Source organism: Colossoma macropomum, unplaced genomic scaffold, assembly GCF_904425465.1.
Source record: "Colossoma macropomum unplaced genomic scaffold, Colossoma_macropomum, whole genome shotgun sequence".
NCBI classification, from domain to species: Eukaryota; Metazoa; Chordata; class Actinopteri; order Characiformes; family Serrasalmidae; genus Colossoma; species Colossoma macropomum.
In genome coordinates this window covers 33,755,632-33,765,196 of record NW_023494785.1, presented here as the reverse complement: position 1 = coordinate 33,765,196, position 9,565 = coordinate 33,755,632, and the positions used below count along the sequence as shown (strand labels likewise).

At 36.2% G+C, this 9,565-nt stretch overlaps 1 protein-coding gene across 1 annotated transcript; it reads left to right on the top strand.

The window, feature by feature from the left end:
- The first annotated feature begins 378 nt into the window (after positions 1-378).
- LOC118822631 (anterior gradient protein 2 homolog) lies at positions 379-8,580 on the top strand. Its single transcript, XM_036591812.1, has 9 exons — positions 379-611; positions 1,985-2,092; positions 2,686-2,812; positions 4,057-4,120; positions 4,267-4,319; positions 5,276-5,352; positions 5,475-5,538; positions 8,116-8,199; positions 8,343-8,580. Exons 3-9 carry the CDS (start codon positions 2,695-2,697, stop codon positions 8,390-8,392), a joined length of 510 nt encoding a protein of 169 aa, XP_036447705.1. The 5' UTR covers positions 379-611; positions 1,985-2,092; positions 2,686-2,694; the 3' UTR covers positions 8,393-8,580.
- The last annotated feature ends 985 nt before the right edge of the window (positions 8,581-9,565 follow it).

The window sequence follows — 9,565 nt, the reverse complement described above, 5'->3', positions numbered from 1 at the left end:
TTTACATTGTGGTCTCTAAGACAGAAATCAAACTAAAGGCAACATAACAAGCATGGCATGATATACAAAATCACTACAAATATCAAACACAATCATTTAAAAAGACCAACCAACAATCTCATTTTTAAAACATTTGTTAAAACTGAGTATAATCAAATTTATTGTCCTCTATCTTAAAACTATTTGTTAATTGCATGTCTAAAGCCATGCAAATTGTTAACAAGCTTAACAATTCCTGGTAACCAGTTCCACAAACTTGCTGCCACAGACTTAAGAGTATGTCTTGGCACTTTAATAAGAAGGACGAACAAAATATGTGGCTCCTCCCCTGGTGCAATAATAAAGCAATAAACCACAAGAGGCCATGAGTTACTGCGATTTTATCACGGGAAGGGTGTTCTTAGGCATGACACGAAGCGGATTTTCAATACGTTAACTTAGGAAATAAACAGAAATTGCCAAATTAAAGTTTGTTCTTGTAGAAGATGTGTAAACATACTGGCACTATGTACAATGTCCAGAGGTAACTCCAGTCCTTTATCAGTCCTTTTGCGTACAATAAAGAGATCCAGAAGCTAGCTGAGGAGGACTTCATTCTCTTGAACCTGGCAGTGAGTGAACTTATTTCCTGCATAAAAATTTCAAAGGATTATGTTTATGATGAAAAACACAGTGGACCATGTTTATATGCTTTTCATTTTCATTACAGTATGAAACCAACGACGAGCAGTGTTTACTATTCCTGGTCCTGGATTCTCCCAGCTTTGCCAATTTCAGTGTTCTCCTTGCTTTAATACACCCATTTTAGCATCATGAGGGTGCTGCTGAGTTGAGTCACATGAGCTGCAAGCAGAGAAAACACTAAAATATGCAGCTTAAACATGTAGCAAAGACAGATCATGACTGACTTATTCTGACTTAACAGACCCGCATTTCTTTGGTCCTGTTGTTGAGAGGTAGCAGCACCATACTTCACATGCAAAGACATACCTAGAACCAACTCTACTTTTAGTAGATTGTCATGATGCAATGACCCTCAGCTGGTCAGCAAATCCATATTTTGGAGCAACAAATGTGGCCTTTTAGACACCGTCTTTTTCAGGGATGTCCATGCTTATTTCAACATAACAGCGCCAAGAAACAATCTGCATGTGTTGCGACAGCACAGCTGCAAAATCAGAGAGTGCAGGTGCTGAACTGGCTTACCTGTGTCAAAAACGTGTGGCACATTATGAAGTACAAAATACAGTAATGCAGCAATTGATCAAGTTTTGTCAAAGGGAAAAGTGATGTGGTAAACATGCCCAAACTATTTTGGAACGTGCTGTAGGCATCAAATTTGGAATGAGCATATATTTACAAAAAACAGTAAAGTTCATAAGGTAAACCATCTCTAATCACTAATCACTGTTTTCTGTTTTTATTAGGACTTCACATAATGTCCCAACTTTTTTGGAATTGAGTTTGTATTATTACCCAATAAAGATATACCCTTAAATTAAAGGTGAATTTCTGACATTCTGCACTTTAACCTTATTGTTTCATTATAAATCTAATGTGATGGAATACAGACACTCACAGACTGCACTGGATAGTTTAACTTCTTAAATCAGCGATGTCAATGCTGCTCCTGGATTTCTGTCTCTCTCCGGAATTTGTATATATCATTATTCTAAGTTGCATTTAGGTAGTTGCTGAAATATCTGTTCATTCTACTTACTAGAAATTTATGCATCTGTGAACCTGCAGCAGTGCCACTGTGGGTGCTATCCCAAATGAAGAAGTAATAGATATATTTACATTTTCAAACATAGTGAAACATGTAACAATATATTTCGTTTTTTGAATCGACCGTTCACTGAGTCACCATTACACGAGTGTCAATGCTGAATCACCGATGCAAGATGTTAAGGGAGGTTGTGAAACAGTTTCCTGTTACAGTATTGCAATTTCTTAAGCATGTCTGCGGTTTTTTCACTCCTAGAAATACCGGCTTATACCTGAGAGAGAAAGCAGATGATGCATCTCGGCATGTAGTCATAAACAGAGTTCTGCCTGTATCTCACTTTGCAACCAGAAGCGAAAAGCGAAGGTAAATCACTTTGAAGTATTATTTTAAGATTAATTTAAATCTATACTTTTGTTTTATTAATACATCCTCATTAAATCAATGTTAGAATTGTTATAATAATTCAAGAGTTGAAAAGTATTCATACTGACATTAATAAATGGATGTTTTATTATAGAGTTTGATTACAGAAAGTTTTACATATTTCTAATGGAGATAAATGAATTAAGTTAATTTCTATCTAGTTATGCCTGCAAATACAGGTGCTATATTTTGTGATGTTAAGCCATGAAAAAACAATTTATAATGCCTTACAAATTATATTACAACAATAATTATTTCTGAACACAGACAAAAGAGAAATGTAAGAACAAATCATAGTACTCCACAGCATCAAACTTTTCATTTTTTCCTTTTCTTCTTTTGTCCTATATACTGTGTCTTAGATGCTTAGACACTCTCTTTAACTGTGTATGTGGTTATCACAGATTTTGACATAGAAGAGAATAGCATCACAGTTGACTCATGTATTGCTGTTTTTGGTAAAGCTTGCAAGACAAAACCATGAAGGTGTTTAGCACTCCTAACAATTGTAGTCAATCTGTTTAATCTCTTAGTTTGAGAAGATGGTTAAAGTATTGCTGTCAATACTCCTGGTCCTTGTGGTCATGATTTCCATCATGGGGAAAACACAGAAGGCCGCTGTCAAGAAGGAGAGAAGAGTTCCTCAGACTCTCTCCAAAGGTGAGACTTTCTTCCACATGGCTGCCTTTATTGTTAAGTTGTGAGGAATGAGGGTTGGCAGGTTTACTTTAAACCAGTATTCACCAGCCCTGCTCCTGGAGACCCACCATCCTGCAGACGTCAGCTTCAATTCTAATCGACCCCACATGATCGTTCTAATTATTAGCTGGATTAGCTACTGGATTATTAGATTTAGGTTGATGGGGAAACCTGCAATAAGGTAGACCTCCAGGTGGAGGGTTGGTGACCACTGCTTTAAACATGTATGAGGGGCGTAGCCAGAACTTTCACAATGGGGTGGCTAGGTTAGGGTGGCAAATGAAAACAGCAGTTAATAAAGTTCTTCCATTTCATTCCATGTTCTTTCCATTTTGTAAAGAGTCTAGTCCCTCGTTCAGGAGCTGAAACATATTTTCACATATATATCAGATGCCTGTAGCTGAGCTTGAGCTACTTTTGGAAATGTACACTACATTTGATGAACTAATTTTTTTGATGTGGATGAAAAACAACCATCTAGTCCGCTTGGCTGTTGCAGTGCAAACCAAGGTGGTAACAGAAATTGGTGAAGTGAATTCATGTCACTTGTGAAAGTTGTTGTCATCTGAAAAATTGCATCTGATGTGCATCGTGGTTTGAATGTAGTTCGTGTTTTCATACCATATCTATAATCTAATTACTGCCATTTTTCTGTACCTGTAACGGAATACTGTTACTTTTGAATCCTGATTTTTTAACCATGTTACATAATTTCATTACTACTCAACTCTCTGTGGAACCGCACTGGAACAATTCTCAACCCTGGACAGCTCAGTTTGATGCCAATAAGTTGAGGAAATCTTAGTTATTCCTATTTTTGTGACAAAGACATTATTATATTAAAAATAAAGGTGCCACAAAGGTTTCTTTGCATAATGCCTTTAAACCATTTTTGATTCAGTACAAATCTTTCCGTAGAAGCTTCCACTGAAACAAGAGAACCATTTTTGTAAGTCAAGAATCTTTTCAAGTGTGAAGAACCTCTACATGATGTAAAGGCTCTAAAAAGAACCCTTAAACTGGTATGGAACGATTACTTTATGTGAAGGTTTTTTAAACCTTTAAAATGTTCTTCAAAATCATGAATCTCCTTTTGTCCTTGGTGGCACCTTTATTTTCAAATATATAGTTTCAGTAACAAAGGATAGGACTCAGTATGAGAAGTGTTCATACAGTGTTGTGAATTTGCCCTCATTCTATCTCAGGATGGGGTGATCAGCTGATCTGGGCTCAGACATACGAGGAGGCGCTCTTCTGGGCACGCTCAAAGTGAGAAACATTAGCTCTGCTAGTACAATATGCATTTGATCAGTCACACCTGCTTTATATCTTCTAAAGCATGTGTATGGTTGTATTTAACACTGTGAGCTCACAAAGCCATCACCATGTTCTAATATATAAAACTTCTACCACAGGAATAAGCCTCTCATGGTCATTTTCCATCTGGATGACTGCCCACACAGCCAGGGTAAGATTTGAACTCCAGCTAATAAGTCAGCCGATTGCAGACTTGTCCTCATGATCCAACTTCAGGCTAGGCTTGAGGAAAAGGCTTTCAGTCATACTTTGACAATTTTAGGCCAAATTGGCTACTTGATCAGGACTGAGTGGCAGAGCAAGCATCACACTGACCACTCTTTCTACAGTTAAGATGATATTAAAGGTAAAGTTCTTTTGGGAAACTGGGCCCAGGATACTAATGCCACTTTGTTGACTATGTCCACAAATGTTCAGTACTGTGCAAACATCAGAGACAGTCATTAAATACAGTTATTCATTTTTCAGCATCAGGAAAAAAAAACAGAAAATTACACAGACTACACAGATTAATATCAGCTTCCATTCTTTTTAGGAGACTTGCTTTCAGTTTTTGAAAGAAATCTGCAGGGATATTTTTTTCCACACCACCGAAGTTCAGTCTTAGAAGTTGGTTGCATTTTCTGCTTCTCACGATCCAAGTAATCCCAATTACAAAGACTCATCAGTCCATGAAACATTCCACATCTCAGGTGTACAGTTTCGGTGATCTAGTGTAAATTTTCTTCTTTTTTTGTCTGTTTCCTTTTCTCAGTAATGGCTTCTTGACAGCTCCACATTCTGTCAGACCCATATCATTGAGTTGTCTTCTCACAGTGGACAGAAACACCTGTGGATTTGTTTAGATCTGAAGCAAGAGTGGAGTTGATTTAGGAGCATTTTCTGTGGATCTTTTAATCATTTTTGAAATCCAGTTTTGGAAACCCCTATTTTTTCCACTTATTTTCCTTTGACCTCCCCCTTCATTACAGAAGTAGATGATCTCATATCTAATCTCCTCAGGAATATCTCCTGAAATAAGTAACCTAATGTACTTAATGGCTGTTTTGAAATAAGGGTGGTCTCTGCCTTATGCACAGTACTGTATTTGTTCTGGTCTTTTTTCAGCTCTGAAGAAAGCTTTTGCTGAGGATGAAAAAATCCAGAAGCTAGCTGATGAGAACTTTGTTCTCCTGAACCTGGTGGTGAGGGTTTTTAAATTACACATTTTTAATTCCTACAGATAAAGTCAAATGGATTATGTTTATGATGAAAAAAAAAAACAATGAACCATGTTTGTAATCTTGTGAATGCTTTTGCATTACAGCATGAAACCACAGACAAGCATCTGTCGCCTGATGGGTTTTATGTTCCCAGAATCGTTTTCGTTGGTGAGTCAACAGCTGAGAGATATGGACTGAGGTTCTGCAGGGCATGGACAGATTTTTTTTTTTTTTCTATTATTATATTTATTCCTTGTCTGCTCACTAAGCACCTGGCAACTTATGTAATTAATTTCACTGAAAACATTATGTATAAACTTAAATTTAATTCATGCAACCATGCAAAACTTTCAGAAGTCTGTAAATATTTGGTTAGTTGTGTTAAATCTGCCTCATCTAAAAATGTTAAAATATTTACTTTAACCACTAGCAGATACAAACTCTTATTACACACCTATATAATGTAAGAATGACTTAGTGATTAGTTTGTAGTTACTAATAAAAATGTTAAACATCTAAGATTTTAAGTGGGAAAATGCAATCATGTGCAACTCATTTAAACCCTATATTTCATTTAAGTAGTATAAAGACAACAAATCAAATGTTGAAACAGATATTTTATTGTTTTTTTTATAAAATAAATGCCCATTTTAAATTTGATGCCAACAACACGTTTCAAAAAAGTTGGGACGGGGGCATGTTTACTACTGTGTTTTATCACCTCTTCTTTTAACAACACTCTGTAAGCGTTTGGGAACTACTGCTGTAGTTTTGAAAGTGATATGTTTTCCCATTCTTGCTTAGCATAGGATTTCAGCTGCTCAACAGTTCTCAACAGTTCAGGGTCTCCTTTGTCTTATTTTTCATTTCATAGTGCACCAGACATTTTTAGTGGTAACAGGTCTGAACTGCAGGCAGGTCAGTTTAGCACCTGGATTCTTAATACAGAGCCATGCTGTTGGAATACATGCAGAATGTAATTTGGCATTGTCTTGCTGAAATATGCAAGGCCTTCCCTGAAAAAGATGTTGTCTGGATGGCAGCAAATGTTGCCAAAACATGTATATATTGTTCAGCATTAATGGTGCCTTCACAGATGTGCACACCACCCATGCAGTGTGCACTAATGCACCCCTATACCATCATGAATACTGACTTTTGAACTGGGCACTGATAACAAGTTGAGTGGTCTTTAGCCTGGAGGACACAGTGTCCACGATTTCCAAAAAGAATTTCAAATGTTGGACCACAGGACACTTTTCCACTTCGCCTCTGTCCATTTTAAATGAGTTGGGGCCCAGAGAAGGTGGCAGCATTTCTGTATCCTTTGTATATGTGTTTTTTTTCTTTGCGTTTTAGAGTTTTAACTTGCATTTGTGGATGCAGTGATGAACTGTGTTCACAGACAGTGGTTTTCAGAAGTGTTTCTTAGCCCATGCAGTGATTTCCACTACAGAATCATATCTGTTTTTAATGCAGTGCCACCTGAGGGCCCAAAGATCACGGCCAGCAAATACTGGTTTTTGGCCTTGTTCCTTGCACACAGAGATTTCTCCAGATTCTCTGAATCTTTTAAAGTTATTATGTGCCATAGATGATGAAAAGCAAAAGTTCTTTGCTATTTTACGTTGAAGAACATTACTTTTGAATTGTTGCACTATTTGCCTGCACAGTCTTTCACAGAGTGGTGAACGTCTCCTCATCTTTACTTCTGAAAGACTCAGCCTCTCTGGGATGCTCTTTTTATACTCAATCATGTTACTGATCTGTTACCAATCAACCACCAGGTGTTTTTTTAACATTGCACAACTTTACCAGTCTTTTTTGGAACGTGTTTTTGGTGTCAAATTCAAAATGGGCATATACTAAAAAAAAAAAAAACAATAAAATTTCTCAGTTTCAACATTTCAATTACATATAGGGTTTACATGATTTGCACATTATTGCATTTTGCATTTTGCATTTACATTTTGTACAGCATCCCAACTTTTTTGGAAATGGGGTTGTAAATAAAGGAAATTTATGTTAAGTTCTCACATACATCTAATTTATTGAAGCTTTGATTTGTTTTTATATTAAAGTACACTACCATTCATCTTTAAAATGTCATTTTTAAGTCAGTTTTAAAATGTTTTTGAACATTAGTTTTTATGTAGTATTCTTACATTTCTATCCAACTTGAAAATGCTGTACATCCATTTTGAACAATTTTGGATATAGTACGTTTTTATATAAGAATAACAGCTGATGTATAATGGAAAACATTTTATTTCTATGATACAAGTGTTATTAGTCATAATTTTGCATTATAACATTGATATTTTTGTATTTGTAAAGATAACAACGTATATCATGGAAAAAAGAAAATTCTATAATTTTGGAATTCAGCTTTTCATTTCAAGATGAACACTATGAGGCATTTTAGGATATTGACTGCATATTTTCTCTATTAGGATTAATCTTATTTCTTTCAATCTTTTCCTGAATAAGAACAGTTATGTCTTTATATGTCTAACATATAAAAAATGACAGATGTGCTTTGACACATATGGTATAATATTTTTGAACATTTGACATATATTGATAAACAAGCACAATATGCAGAACTAGTATGAAAATGTGCATAGATTTTAGCATGGTTCCATGAACTAAATATATATTTTTAATGAGATTTTTTAAGACCTAGTTGAGTTGATAAGAGAACCCTTTTATCAATAACTAACTCATTCCTCTGTGTTTCTCCAGATCCCTCAATGGTTGTTCGGGCTGACATCACTGGCCGCTACTCCAACCGCAAGTATGCCTACGAGCCAAGTGATATAAAACTCTGTAAGTTCAAATTACTTACTTGATTCCAAATGTAATTCAGTTATAATGTACCAAAAGTGCTTTCTCTGAGTACTGCAGAAGAGATTTCAATGTTACTTTCAATGTTACGTTACTGCCTTTAATGACAATATTCATTCTGACAGTGCTGAGCAACATGGAGAGAGCCATAAAGCTTGTGAAAACAGAGCTGTGAAATCAACATGCAGGACTCTCTCAAAGCGGATCTTCTCCCAGTTGAGAATTTACATTTGTTAATCCATTTACTGGTGTAAAATATGCAGTGATGTTGGCCATGATGTTTTTCAGCATGTTTGCACTGCAGTGTAACTGTAACATATGTATTTCATCAGTGTTGCATTCCTTTCTGGATTAAAAAAACAATTGTTCTAAACCAACTTCTAAAAAATCCCTCATGTCACATTCCTGTTTGTAAAGAAATGGATTTCAATGAATGAATGAATGAATGAATGAATGAATGAATGAATGAAGTGAACTACAGCAGCTGGTCTCACATTCCAGCATTCTCACATTCTTTTTTGTAAGATTTAACTAATACTGTTTCAGCTCAATAAAAGCTCTATATAAATGAAACAGCAAAATTGTAGTTTACAACAATGCAAACCTGGCTGGACTGTTTGTTCCTAGAATTACATTAACTGTTACTCTGTTGAGGAATTTGCCCTTATTCCTTCTCTGAGGAAGAAACCAACAACATTTTTCAAGTTACAATTATGTTTATCGTTTTATATTTTGGTATTATCTGAAAAAATGTAATAGTTACTTGCATCCTGTGTACTGACTCTTATGAGCATCAGCATACAAAATATCAGCATAAAAACTGTTTACTGTACTTAGTACTGATGGACTGGTACATTTGCACTGGCCAGTATTCCTACTAGAGTATACTTTAATGTGTACCACTATAGAGGGGTGGATTACTGAACAGATCGGTGGGGCCAGTGCCTAGAGACCACTGACTGCCGGAGGTCTTGGAGGGCCTTGGACCACAAGGCCCAAGACAGTTCAAAAGGCTAGGGCAATCCCTTGCAAATGCAAAAATCTGATGAATGAAATGCCATTTAATATGTAATGACTAGGCTATAAATGAAAGAGAATTAAAAGAATTTTTAAATCCGTGCAGAGAGAAGAACTGCCACCCAGTAATGTCCTCCAGGTTTGTCAGACACTAAAGGTCACTCATGAGTGAGTCCAAAATGAAAATAGTACCAGATGGCACCAGGATGGTAGATCTCCAGGACCAGGACTGGGCATCTCTAGACTGTGTACCAGAACTGTATTGAGTACTCGTGTGCTGGCAGGTTTCCTCTAGTTCAGAAGTCTCCAACCCTGGTTCTGGAGAACTACT